This window comes from Agrilus planipennis, unplaced genomic scaffold, assembly GCF_000699045.2.
Source record: "Agrilus planipennis isolate EAB-ADULT unplaced genomic scaffold, Apla_2.0 scaffold6, whole genome shotgun sequence".
Classification (NCBI taxonomy): domain Eukaryota; kingdom Metazoa; phylum Arthropoda; class Insecta; order Coleoptera; family Buprestidae; genus Agrilus; species Agrilus planipennis.
This window is the reverse complement of record NW_020439302.1, coordinates 461,899-476,152: the sequence shown is the minus strand read 5'-3', so window position 1 is coordinate 476,152 and position 14,254 is coordinate 461,899. Positions and strand designations below refer to the sequence as shown.

At 31.7% G+C, this 14,254-nt stretch overlaps 2 protein-coding genes across 2 annotated transcripts in view; both read right to left on the bottom strand.

Moving 5' to 3' along the window:
- Window positions 1–8,255, bottom strand: part of LOC108732633 (putative fatty acyl-CoA reductase CG5065) — a 17,458-nt gene extending 9,203 nt beyond the window's left edge. Inside the window, exon 1 of the mRNA XM_018463538.2 lies at window positions 7,997–8,255. The gene's annotated coding sequence lies outside the window, so the exon portion shown is untranslated. The remainder of the gene's footprint in view (window positions 1–7,996) is intronic.
- Window positions 8,256–9,335: 1,080 nt separating this feature from the next.
- LOC112905640 (fatty acyl-CoA reductase 1-like) lies at window positions 9,336–11,482 on the bottom strand. Its single transcript, XM_025978435.1, has 4 exons — window positions 11,456–11,482; window positions 10,386–10,637; window positions 10,182–10,327; window positions 9,336–10,113 (listed from the first exon to the last, which is right to left on the bottom strand). The coding sequence occupies exons 1-4, from the start codon at window positions 11,480–11,482 to the stop codon at window positions 9,936–9,938; spliced, it is 603 nt and encodes a 200-aa protein (XP_025834220.1). The 3' UTR covers window positions 9,336–9,935.
- Window positions 11,483–14,254: the final 2,772 nt, after the last annotated feature.

The following is a 14,254-nucleotide window of genomic DNA, read 5'->3' as shown; positions in this document are numbered from 1 at the left end:
GTACGTACGTACGTACGTACGTATGTACGTACGTTCGTATGTCAGCATTTTTTTCGTTTTCGATATCTCAAGAACGGATTGAGATATCGCCCTCAACCAAAATTTTTTCGAAAGATATTATCATAATGAAGATCTGAAAGAAATTTGAACGAAATCGGTCAAGCCGTTTTTTTTTTATAAAAAAAAAAACGAATTAATTACAAACAATTTAATTAAAATACGTTCTAATCTAATCACAACAATGAAGTTACGGAATCAATAATAACGAAATATCATTATTCAAGACAGGGAATAACATATTATAATAACATATTATAATAAAAATTTGTTTATAACAAAATGAATTGTTATAAACAATCGATAAACAATAAAAAATAGTATTTACCAATTGACTGATGCAAGTACTCTATCAATTCGGTTTTCTCAGACGAAATACTGTTTCTTATGGGTTTATAAAATGACGAACTCTCAAACATTGTTTGTTATTTATTATTGTGCCGCGTTTTTTTCAAACTTTAGAAACGAATGTACTTTACAATAACTGTATTATCTAATGGGAAGTTAGTCGTATTAGCACCGACCAAAATGTGCTCAGACCAATTTTTTAATATTTATAATCGGTTTACCCAAATTTGCGGCAATTATCAAAACATATTAAAGACAATCTATTAACAACTAGTTATACAGTAATTAAATAAAGAAAATCAATAAGATAATGATTTTTAAAATTTTAATGCTTTCTATGTGTGTTATTTCATGAGGACTTATTCCAAAACAGTAATCTAGTGTAAGTCTACAAATCTGGCCCCCCTTAATTCCTGTTTCTGCTTCGAATATGCTTCTTACTTCATGCCTAAAAAGGCATCCTACCAACCTATCTCGCCTATTTCCTATTGACTGCCATAATGCAATAGTTTTAAGGATGAAGTGACTGGGCAAATTCCAAAGAACAAACAAAAAGAAAAATTGCGTTCCCCGATACGTTTTAAGGTAATTTTTTGGGAATTATATCTGACCATATAGGGTTTAACTGTGATTGGTCCTTGACTAAAAATTTAGTATTCTAAACTTGCAAAAATCGTTCTTGTGACAAGCGAAAGTTTGGCTAATCGTTGACAGACACGAAAGCTCAATAAATATAATATTTATTTATGCAGTTTACATCTGTTTGCAGAAAATATTAATGAATAAACTTTTAGAAAATTATGTGCTACTATGAATTTACCTATTCTATTTAAAAGAATATCATTTTCAATGTCAGGAAGATAGAATGAGTTAAGAACGCCGTTCAGACCGCCTGTAATTTTTGGTTCATGCTTGTTTAGATTAATTCACGACTTATCTTCATCTTTCTGCTACTGCTCCTAGCAGAATGAATAAAATTTAGATTGACAGGAAGATGTATTTGATTAAATACACAAATACATATATACACTGTGTAAGGCATACAGTACTTACCTAATTTGTGATTTTAGATCGTATACGTTTAGTTAGTTGTAAGAAAAGTGAAAGCTTTTTAGTCGATCGCTTTAAATAGCACGAAGCAGTCTCTCTTCTTGTATGAACTCGATGCATGTACCATTGATTTCATTACTAATGTCAGACCGGTGTAAGATCCGTGACGTTCATGCATAATACGTACGTATATCAAGCATCAAGTTTTTTACAAAAAATAATTACAACGTAGATAGAATTACACGTATCAGTATTAGGTACCTCAAGCTGTGATTTTATTCAGTCAGTTTTAGGACAAATGTAGGGTGGCTTTAGTAAAATTACTTTTTATTATACCTCAACCGAAAGTACGATATTTTTTCTGATTTCAAGGACAATAGGAAACTGTATTTATCCTTATTAGGAAAGGATTTTGCCATTATTCTCCGCGTCCTTGAAATAACAAAAAACGCACCCCTTACTGGGAGTATTCTGTCTTCGTCTGTTGTTAAGGTGGTAATTCACATTCGGGAGAGAATACCTCACTTTCTTCCCTTGTATTTAAAACTTATTAGTTACTAGGGCCGTCACCTCTAGAACTATTAGTCCAGGACAAGGAGTTCAAAAACTACCGACTTTCCAGCTTGATGACCGGGTATTTTTGCTTTTCTAATAGGCCAATAATTTCACAATTTGAATTATTCGAGTCTAAAACATCCAGTGTTTTATTATTCTTAATGGAAATGACGAAATAAATTAACAACCTATCTGCCTTCGTTAGAAAACTTAAATCTTTTTTAAATAAAGAAGTTATATATGTACTACTTTATATCTTTCGCTTGTGCAAAAGATTTTTGTCGCTTTTTAAGTCCTTTGATATTTTTTTAGTTTTAAAATCAGGTGTGAATATAAATCTTCAAACCCCCTTCAAACTAGAACAAATTGAGAAAACCTGGGTAGGTGACAGTTTTAACCCATAGTTATATAAGTCTGGTTTAACCGTTAGTTCATTTAAAAATTAAGAGGAAAAGGCTTTTAATTATTTATAATTAAAAATTTTGGTAAAACATTTATGGCATCAAAGAGACAATTGATTTGTTTAAAAAGTTGACGACTATTATAAATAACATTTGAACTAACTTTAGATCTATTTCGTATTAAGGAGTTGTGTTATTTGCAAAGATAACAACTACATGTAAAAATATTATTTACTTTTTTCTCATGGCCTAGTTCTAAAGAACCGAATTTGGCAATTTTTCCGCTATAGTTTGACGCATTTGTACAATAAAAAGTTTATTATTTATCGCTTTCGTCAACAAGCAAAAAAAAATTGTTGATAAAAAAGATACGCTATGAATAAAATCAAGAATAACTAGTTTTATTTACGCCACCAAAAGTAGGTAGCTCTGGGTTTATACCTCGACTAACTGATTAATAATTGGAATTTTTAAAATGGATCAGTCGTTTTTTAATATTATTAATACTGTTTACATTTCTTGACACAAATTGCTGTGAAAGAACTGTTGCACGAGATCATCGTGCTATTAAATGTAAGGTAAAAGACACCATACCAAACCGGTGTTGACAAATTTTTTGAAAATACTTTTAGACTTGTGGAAAACAGATACGTAGGTAACATTTATAGGAATTAATTCCTCTACTCACAACGTCGCCATTAGTAAAAGAGCAAACACAAGAAATTAAGGTGTAGATGTTTTTTAAAAGATATAGTGGATATAAAGAAAGATTAGTACACATTTTCAATTTTCAATAGTCGGTAAAGGAAAATCGGCTTCAACCTGAGGAGGAATGTTCGGTTTGATTACAAGATCGAATATCGAATAATAATACTCATCTCTAAAAAAGACTACGACGTCATTTTTGGACTGTTTACTGCAACGTCAAAGGGCATATTACAAAACACATAACACTTCAGCTTTGCAAAGACACACTCTTAACATTTAAACATAAATGTTGCCTGCTTCCTACAGGATTAATTCTAAGTATATATAATAAACAAAATAATCGAACTGTAAAATAAAATATATACGTATCCGCTATCCGGAAAATGTATCCGTTATCCGGAAAATGTATTCGTTATCCGGAAAATGTACCCGTTATCCGTAAAATGTATTCGTTACCCGGAAAATGTACCCGTTATCCGGAAAATATATTAGTTATCCGGAAAAGTCTCGGTTACCAGGAAAATTCATCAGTTTTCCGTACAATATGACCGCGAAAGGTATTTAGGACACATTTTGTCTTCGATACGTGGACTATATTGTTGATGCCTGACAATATCCAATTCGGACTCTGCATAACGCTAACATACACAAATTATTTTCATTTTCTGCACATTCACATTACAATCTTTCATAATGCACGTTTCATTCCCCTTCTTTTGTATTAAATAACGAAAAAACATACGTCAATAATAATCATGAAACTAAAGTTCCGGTTGAGTTTCTAAAGGATAACATATGTATTACGTCGATATGTGCTCAAAGAATATAAATAAACCTGCCGAAATATTTCCGTAGGCATATGCGCATGTTGTCTGGCCGTCTTTAATGAAGAACACTTTTGAATTAAAACTAGCCAGACTGTTAACGTAAAAGTAGAACACTTTCACTGTTATTGACAAAACAAATTTATTTTTGATACATTCACCTAATCAAATATTAGACCGACGTTTATATCATACTTACACTATTATGTATCATAATTTAAATTTTGGTGGAAAAAAGAAAAACGCTTTAAAATTTTCGTATAATTTATACCGGTTGAACCCGCTAAACCATTATGGGTTAAAAAAAATCCTACTATTTAGAAGGTTTTAAATACAACAAAGTACCTACATTATAAAATTAATTGGTTGAGTCCAAAACAATACCTTTTTAATAAGCGTATATAAAAATCTATCGCATCTCTTCTAAAATGGGTTAAATGTACGGAAAAGTCGACTCAAAAGTAGGTTAACCTTTGCCCTTTCAGAGAAAACCGATTATATTTTATTGTATGTACAAGATACACAATTTTTTTTATTGTAGTCTTATTACATTTGTTGCTCAATCTGTTTGCCAAATTTTCTATTTATTGTGGCAATTACGACCTAGTCTTATACAATTTAATGATTTACTTAATAAGTTTTTTTTTGCATTTTCTTCATGTTATTACGTACTAGCCAAATATTTGTATAGACATATAAAAAGAACAGTGTAAATTATTCTTTTCGTTGTTTTAGATCGATAAACGATTTTGGGTTTTAAGTTATGTAATATACATATGTATAATAATGTTTTCGGAAAGGTTTGTTTGTTTATTTAACTGTCAGTTAGCCATTGAAAACACTTTTCGGTTATGAATTTGCGGAAGAACGATAGATAAAAGAGATAAATGAAATGTAGTAAAGACGATCTGTTTAATTAATTTTTTTTTGTAAAACTTAAACCAACTGCATGAAGCAGTTTAAAAGATATTAGCTAACGAAAACAAAAGAAAAGCATTTTTGTTTTGCATATAGATAAGATCATATTTCATTTTGGAACTGTCAACTAGGTCTACATCCGATATCTAGAATCAGAATTTTTAATATTGGAATTAAACAATTGCAAAGAATGAGGCGGGTTTAAATGTCTGTATTCGGATGGATAGTTGGTTCCATACACATACATTCTAATAATGACACGTTAGAATCATTAAATTTTTATATTAGATTAGAAAATTATTAAAAATATCACCAACAATAAAACGTAAATGTTGTCGAGCAACGATATTAGTACAAATAATTTAAATATGAACAAGCTTAGCCAATTATGTATAGTGAGTACCTATTCATAAAAAAAGTCCCGAATAACTTCTTAAATTTATTTAAAAACGAGTGCTGTTAAAATTTTTGCACTTTCCCTTCTAACCCAGGCCATTTGGTTACATTGCACCCCGGGCCAAAATCTTCAGTCCGGCTCTGCATTCACTAATACTTACGTACCTACGTATCTACAAATATTTATCATGGTGCTATTAAAACACATGATGCTATGAGATCGTTAGAGGTAATAAACTTAAAGCCGATTAGCTTAATTCGGTTTTAATGTCGAAAAGATGCATTTAATTAATAACTTATGATGAGGTCCGAACAATGACATGCAGATTAACAAAACTATTAATTAACGAACGTAATGATGACTCGATGATTTTTGAACACTTCGAAATCCAAAGTAGAGATTAATTTATATAAATGAATATGAAATAGGTTGAGACTCAAATAATTAAGAATAACATCTAGTATGTAAAACTAATGGCTTACTTATCATTTATGTAATTAGTAAAACTATTCGTTTATTTGATTAAAAAATTAAAACATTTTGAATCTTGAAAGTTGTTGGATTCAATTTAGTGATTACGTCGAAACATAAAGAAAAGGATTATTTTTTAAGCAAGCTTTTTGCCAATTGCAATATTAAATAACACAATAAACAGAGAAATATTTGTAGAAATTGCATAACTGTCAATATTTTTATAGGTATATTTATTCATAAAAGTGTGATGTAAGTAAAAGTAGTTTTAAGTATACTAAAAAGTAGTCCAGTAAAATTGTTGCTGTTATAGTTATTACATCTTTCGGATGATTTTAAAAAAGCACACCTTATGATTGTTGATGATTAAGCTATTTTTATTATGGTAATTGGAAGAAGCATCTAGAAAAATCTTAAACTACTTTCGAACGTAAATATGTATTGTTAATATTTACCATACTTTAAAAATTATTAACATATTATATAACTAAAATTAAAAAATACCAGTTATAAAATCACTCGGTAATCTTCACACTTTAGATTTCTTTGTTCAATAGACATTACAATATTAACGCGTTGATAACTTTAAATGTTCTTTTTTAGCAAACAATCCAACAAAATACAGTTAGATACATTTAACACTAACAAAATTGATGGTACAGCAAAAGACTGTAATACCGAAAATGTAGAAAACCAAAATTCCATAAACACTCGTATCTTCACTAAAAGTAAAGTCAAATAGAAAAACAGTGAAGGAAATAAAAGTACAATTAGAATTATATCAAACGTTGGAAAAGTAATGTAAAATTATGATATCATCCGCTGTCGTTATGCTATGGTATAGGGCTACGTGTATGGGTGGGTAATCTTGTAATACTTGAAGGAATTACGGACCTGCATGCCTTCATAAACAATTTAAAAGAAAATTTGAACGCCAGTCCGTGAATTTGGTCTAGAAAGCAGACACAGCAAATAAGGCTATAAAATTTAACTACGAGAAACTAATTTTTGAACTTGAAATATTTGACCATTAAAAAATTCCAGTAGGATTACTATCCCATTAAGTCCACCTACTGCCTAAAATTTTCGCCAATGAATATTAGGTAGATATATAACATCCCGAATATGCTTCAAACGTAGCTTCAACGTCCTGATTCATGTCCCCAGAGCACCTATGGGGCGAGCAGGAGAATTAACTGTGAAAACACACCAGACCTAGCAAAACTAACTTGAAAAGCGTATTGTTCAATAGTGGAATGTCAGGGAGTACTTAGATTAAAGGAATCGTCCACAGGATACTACATTTGTCTTTGTACCCTTAAATAAAGTCTTCATGGAATCTTGAAGATGTACCACAACTTATGCAATGTTTTCTATTGCGTATAAGTGTAAAATTATTTGGTACTAACTATGCCCGGAGCTTCACCTGCTTGGAATCCTGTTTGTGACTATAGGATATATTTTATCAATTTGTGTATTACTTGATGTAGTAAGAAAAGCATTCTCTTCATTTTTTTTTTTTGGTCGACTTCTATGCGTTGCCAAATTGGTCTTCACGAAAAGCTCTTTTATTTTAACGAAATAATATACAGTTTATGTCTACTCCGAAAGTTCGTTCAAAATATTGGTGAAAGAGCTTTTTAAATTGTATGACAAAATTCGGAAACACAAAGAGAAAAATCCTAAAGAAATTACCATACTGTCTTATAATCTAGATACCCAAAATTTTCACTTGTAATTATATTCCTTTTTTTTATAAAATTCCTTACACATACCTACAACAGGGTTATTACTGACTGCAAATGTACTGTTTATTGTTACATTATGAAGAACTTTTATACAATAAATCAACCTTACCTACCTATTGTGAAAGCTGAACATAATTTATGTCGACAATTTCAACAAAGGCAATTATTATTTGCATACAATGATTTTGTAAAACTTTTCTGCAAGAAAACTCAAGAGACCGCCGTTTGCAACTTAAGATAATTACATAAACAAAATGTAAATTGTTGCAAGAGCTTTATTACTAGCCTTTCTTAACTATACCATAATTGTCTTAGCTGCAGAATTTTAAATTGTCATAAAGTCATAGAAAGGATTTTATTTTTCAATACATGTAATAATTGTACCATCAGTAAATGAAACTGTCAGTTAATATATCGTATTTTTTGTTAAACTAAAAAAAAATACGTATAGAATGATGAAACAGTTTCCTAAACTGATTCTAAAAACTTTCGTGAATCAAAAAGTGTAGATTAACTTACTTTTAATTCTTGCAACTGATAACAACAAAACACTTCACAGTTTCTGAGTCATTCGTATAAAGAATTTGGCCAACAATAATAATTAAAACACCGTTCAACAATCACGTAACAAAACCAAATCGAACTGTTAATAACAATTATCTATTGATAGACAATATTGTTGACTAGCTTCGCGCGTTCTGGCACAAAGTGAAATGGTAAGTGCTATATGTAGAAACCACAAGGATATTCTTATACTTGAATGAATGTAGTGTGTTTGGTGTACATAATATACCTACTATAGTATACTAGACTAGCTACCTATGTAAAGTGCGACGCTGAAGAATTTGAACGTTGTGAGAAACAAGTGACCAATGGAAGAAGGAGAAGGAAGCACACCCTGTCTCTCATTTGTCATTAACATCAACGATTAAAGCTATTAAGAAATCATTAGCGACGGTTTGTGTTTGCAGGTTTGATCGAAGTGAAAATATTATAGAAACGAGTAGGCACTTACTTTCTTCACACAGAACTCATGTCATTTTCTTGCATAATCGATCAGGTACCGTTATGAATAATAAATAAAATCGAAAAAATTACTGTCTATTGAAGACTAGATTTCTCGATGAGTTTTCAACGCGTTTATTGTGATTTAAAAACTGTTTAGCGACCATATAAATAGCATGTATTCACCTATATTGCATAGGAAAAAGTGAAAATGAGAAAAATGGGCCCACTTTAACGTGGATGACTTCAATCCATAATAAATTTCATAAAAATAACGTAATAATCTTAGTTGATTCCGCAGGTCCAGTCTATGCCCTGCTTCACAAATAGATGAGTCATACATCGTTGCAAAGCCTACGACGAGAGCTTTTGAATGAGATATATATATCTCAATGATCGGAAATAGAGGGGGGGATTAGGGGGTGAAAAAATATACTCCGTCTAATAAATATGTAGATGAGTATACACCATTCGGCTGAAGAGGGCCCTGGTAGGTCCTAGAACGGCCTGAGGTAGAGGGGTTTTAGTCGGTAGGTCCGAAGACTTCTTCCTCGGGAATCCGACACTACCCAGTCGTACGGACGGCTGGGTGTCTTTTGAAGATTTCCCCTCTTCCACGAAAACATAANAAATAATGGCTTATTTACGAAGCGATTTTAAGAAATACAGCATCAATCCTTATCCAATTAAATACTTTTAAATACATTGTGCATTTAATATAGATCAATATGGCCCTTACAGCATGTAATTTAAAAGAATATTTTCGAAGATATTACAAACTTAAAATGCAGGGACATCGCGATTGCAGCGGTACCGGCCGGTTTGTATTGTCTAATGACAAAAAAAATGTGAATGTTGTATATAAATAAAGACATTCTGTAGTATATTTAGTATCAGCATTGCACCCGTGCGAAGCCGGGGCGGATCGCTAGTCTAATACATTTTCCATTCTAAAATAGTCAGTCAATTTTATTTGAATCTGTTTTTTTATAGAGAATTGTTTCTCTATATAACCACCACAGTTTGTCGAAGGCTTGAAATATATAAAATTTAAAACTACATTTTACAAAGGAATATTAGTTCGTTAAAACCGAAACTAGGTTACGACTGACTCACTGAAATTTTTGCTAAATTTTCTGAAATAGTTTTCTGATTTATTAAAATAAATCTTCTCGACCCATTACTCAAGGATAATAACGATGAATGTGATAGCAGAATGTAAAATCTACTTTCCGTATTCTTTGAAGTTCAGTTGAAGAAAGTAAGTGAGCATAGGTAGATATATTTGGAAATTACGAAGGTCAAAGTTTAGAATTTGGTGTTTATTACTACATCCTGTAATTATTGCACCATGTCTACTAAATTATATAAATTTGGGTACATGCAACGTACTTTAACATTGAGTCAATTGTATGGAATGTACTTAAAAATTTCTGGCGCTAGGTCATTTTTATTATGAGGTTAACCGATAATTAAGTAGTAAAATCGGATGTTTTCTGAATAAATAAATTATATACTTACCAACAGATGGTCTTAATATTGTAACGGGTAGTTTACCAATTTCTTGGTCCACTAAGCCTTCACCTAAAGCTTTGGTATAAGCGTAAGTGTTGGGATAATTTCCCAAAACCCTAAAAGCATCATTAATGATTAGCTTCGCTTGATGATATCGTATGTTTATTTCATTATAAGAACATACTTGTCTTGGATTGAACCTATAATGTCTTCATTTAGCCATTCAGCCAACTTGATCATTATGTTAGGGTCTGCAGGTGGAGGATAAGATTTTTCGTACAATACTTTTTCTTGGAGATGACAGTAAGCTGTGGAAACGTGGACAAACAGCTACGTAACACCACATTAATTTTAACGATGTTCTATAAAATGTTTTATTTTTCTTTACCTTTAGTTTTTTCATTTCTTTGGCCAAGTCCAACATATACTTGGTACCCCTGACGTTAATAATAATCGCCTGTTTCAAATGGACATCAAATCTTATTGTTGCAGCACAGTGGTAAACGATTTCAACTTCTTCTGTTAACTTTTTCCTGTCTTTTTCCGAAATGCCCAAATTCAGATCCGTCACGTCACCACTTATTGCTTCTAATTTATTAAAAGCGATGTTTCCCTGAGCTTCTCTTAGCTTTCCGAACAACTAAAATGAAGAAGTTCTTAGGCTTTCACAGCCGGCGTCTATCGATGCTGTGTTTTCTTCCGGGCTTTTGGCCGTGGTCCATGGAATTTTACTTTTCCAGACGTTTCGCCGTTCTTTGCTGACGGCATCTTCAGTGGTGACTGGGCAGGTGCTGAACCTGCCCAGTAAAATTCCATGGACCACGGCCAAAAAGCCCGGAAGAAAACACATCATCGATAAAATGAAGAGCATCAATTAGTTGTATCAAAACGTCCAATGAGATTTCTCTACACACTGCTTGAATCTCATTCCAAAGAATGTCTAGGTTACGTGGTTTACGTTTGTACACCTCTGGAGAGCGTGCTGGAAACTCGATTGGCTCCCTGCGTCCTATCCACTGGCCCGACAAATTTTGATCCCCATGTTGATATTACAAATTCCAACTGATAATATAACATAGAGGGACGATTATGCTGGCACCTGGTGAAGAAATATACCATTAGCCTTGTAGAGCGGAAATATTACAATAGTTTAAAGTGTGTATACATTTTTTTGAAGCACCCTGTATATAAAGGTGGAAGAGTTCTAAAAACAACATGACTTCGGTTGTTGCTGCTTTGCAATAATTACCCCAAGAAGATAAATTCAAATTTCAAAAATAGTAGTTTCTTGGTTAAGTTTTTTTTTTGAAAGGATTTATCAAGAATCCCGATAACTTCTGTTTTAGATGAGCCTTGAAAATTCAATTAAGTTATATCTCGTAATCAAAGAGCATTACAAGAATATTTAATATAAGATTTCATAATTTCACAAGCGAATTTTACACTTGCATATATTACTTGCCAGTAATTCTTGAGCAACGCCATTCTGTTTCCTATTCATCAAGTAGTTTTTGCAATACAAATTATACCTAACTGACTGACCAATTATTCTAAGCCAATGCTAATACTGATATGTTTATCACATTTCATACCGATTTATAATGATGTTCAATTACGTAAATGAATGAAATTTTACAACTGATAGCAGGTTTTGTTTTCTTTCTGGATTATTCAAACAGTTTGCAAGTAACTTTCATAATTGTAGTTTCCTGTAGTTCAATCAATTTGAAACGTGTAATGAACCAGAGATTAAAGAGAGATAGGTTGGTAGGACCCTTTTTTGAGATAAAGGTATTTTCCAGAAACAGATTTCAAGTTTTCGGGAATATAAATATTCAATGAGGATAAGAAATAGCGGACTAACGACCCTACGATGATGATGATAATGAAGGGTAATCATTTTTTTGAATTTCAATATTTAATTGCCAAGGAATTTTTTGTTGTTTATTCATAATAATTAATTCCTATTCTAAATACACGTTTATAATGCTTTACACTTTTAATGCCTTGTTTGCATAATTATTATCACAAAAAATGCTAAATTTGCCTTGATCTTATGTAGAACTTTTGATATAATCCCTAACTTAAAGCAATTGGCCTTGTTGTATCCTGATGGGTGCTATTTGTATTTCAAATTGTTAAAGTTTCCTGAAAGCGAAGAGGAAACAGGGTAAAGTAAATCAGGTTGGCGTCGAACTGTTGGAAGAACTTTGAGTGAAAAATCACCTTGGAAACGGTCTTTGAAACTCAAAAGATTTACATAATACTTATCCATATACACATGTATGTACATACATNATGAGGAGATGAATGATCAACAAATATATGTATAAATTAACCTCCGGTATAATACCTACCCCATCATAAAGCTCATATATTTATGAGTCTTCGATCGTTGGAAAGCTTACTATGAGAGCTTTCGAACGAGCTATCCCTCAATAGCCGTAGATGAGGGAGGAAGACAGGAGGATTGTGTGTTTAGCAAATATATGAATAAACCTCATATCTCATACATAGGCGAGTTATAGATCGCTGGAAAGCTTACTATGAGAGCTTTCGAACGAGCTATCCCTCAATATCCGGAGATGAGGTAGGAAGACATGAGGGTTGTGTATTTAGCAAATATACGAATTTCATATTATAGATCTTTGGAAAGCTTATAATGAGGGCTTTCAAATAAGCCACATATTAATGCTTAAAAAATAAATGTACAAATAAACCTCCAGTATAATATCTAGCCCACCTTATACCTTATATATAAAAGGGTTGATGAATAGGTCGTTGGAAAGCTTACTATGAGAGCTTTCAATCGAGCTATAGGGATGAGGTTTGAGGGAGGAATATATGAGGGATGAGTGTTCAACAAATAAATGGATTATCTCATGTTTAGATGTTTCATAGATTGTTGGAATGTTTATAAAAAGAGTTTTCAGATGAGCTACATCTCAGTATTTGGAGGAGGGATGGTATTAAGGGGTAAAGATATGGTTTTATATATATAAAGGTAGAAGAGTTCTAAAAACAACATGACTTCGGTTAATTGCTGCTTTGCAATAATTACCCCAAGAAGATAAATTCAAATTTCAAAAATAGTAGTTTCTTGGTTAAGTTTTTTTTTGAAAGGATTTATCAAGAATCCCGATAACTTCTGTTTTAGATGAGCCTTGAAAATTCAATTAAGTTATATCTCGTAATCAAAGAGCATTACAAGAATATTTAATATAAGATTTCATAATTTCACAAGCGAATTTTACACTTGCATATATTACTTGCCAGTAATTCTTGAGCAACGCCATTCTGTTTCCTATTCATCAAGTAGTTTTTGCAATACAAATTATACCTAACTGACTGACCAATTATTCTAAGCCAATGCTAATACTGATATGTTTATCACATTTCATACCGATTTATAATGATGTTCAATTACGTAAATGAATGAAATTTTACAACTGATAGCAGGTTTTGTTTTCTTTCTGGATTATTCAAACAGTTTGCAAGTAACTTTCATAATTGTAGTTTCCTGTAGTTCAATCAATTTGAAACGTGTAATGAACCAGAGATTAAAGAGAGATAGGTTGGTAGGACCCTTTTTTGAGATAAAGGTATTTTCCAGAAACAGATTTCAAGTTTTCGGGAATATAAATATTCAATGAGGATAAGAAATAGCGGACTAACGACCCTACGATGATGATGATAATGAAGGGTAATCATTTTTTTGAATTTCAATATTTAATTGCCAAGGAATTTTTTGTTGTTTATTCATAATAATTAATTCCTATTCTAAATACACGTTTATAATGCTTTACAGTTTTAATGCCTTGTTTGCATAATTATTATCACAAAAAATGCTAAATTTGCCTTGATCTTATGTAGAACTTTTGATATAATCCCTAACTTAAAGCAATTGGCCTTGTTGTATCCTGATGGGTGCTATTTGTATTTCAAATTGTTAAAGTTTCCTGAAAGCGAAGAGGAAACAGGGTAAAGTAAATCAGGTTGGCGTCGAACTGTTGGAAGAACTTTGAGTGAAAAATCACCTTGGAAACGGTCTTTGAAACTCAAAAGATTTACATAATACTTATCCATATACACATGTATGTACATACATACCTGCTATGGATATTTAATAACTTACCGTTTAACATATAAATCCCGTAAAGTTCTCGGAAAAGTTTTTGTGTTATTCCAATTAGTAAAAAAATAATTAAAGATAAAGATAATTAAATATGATGTTAAAAAATAATGTAAAAAGATATG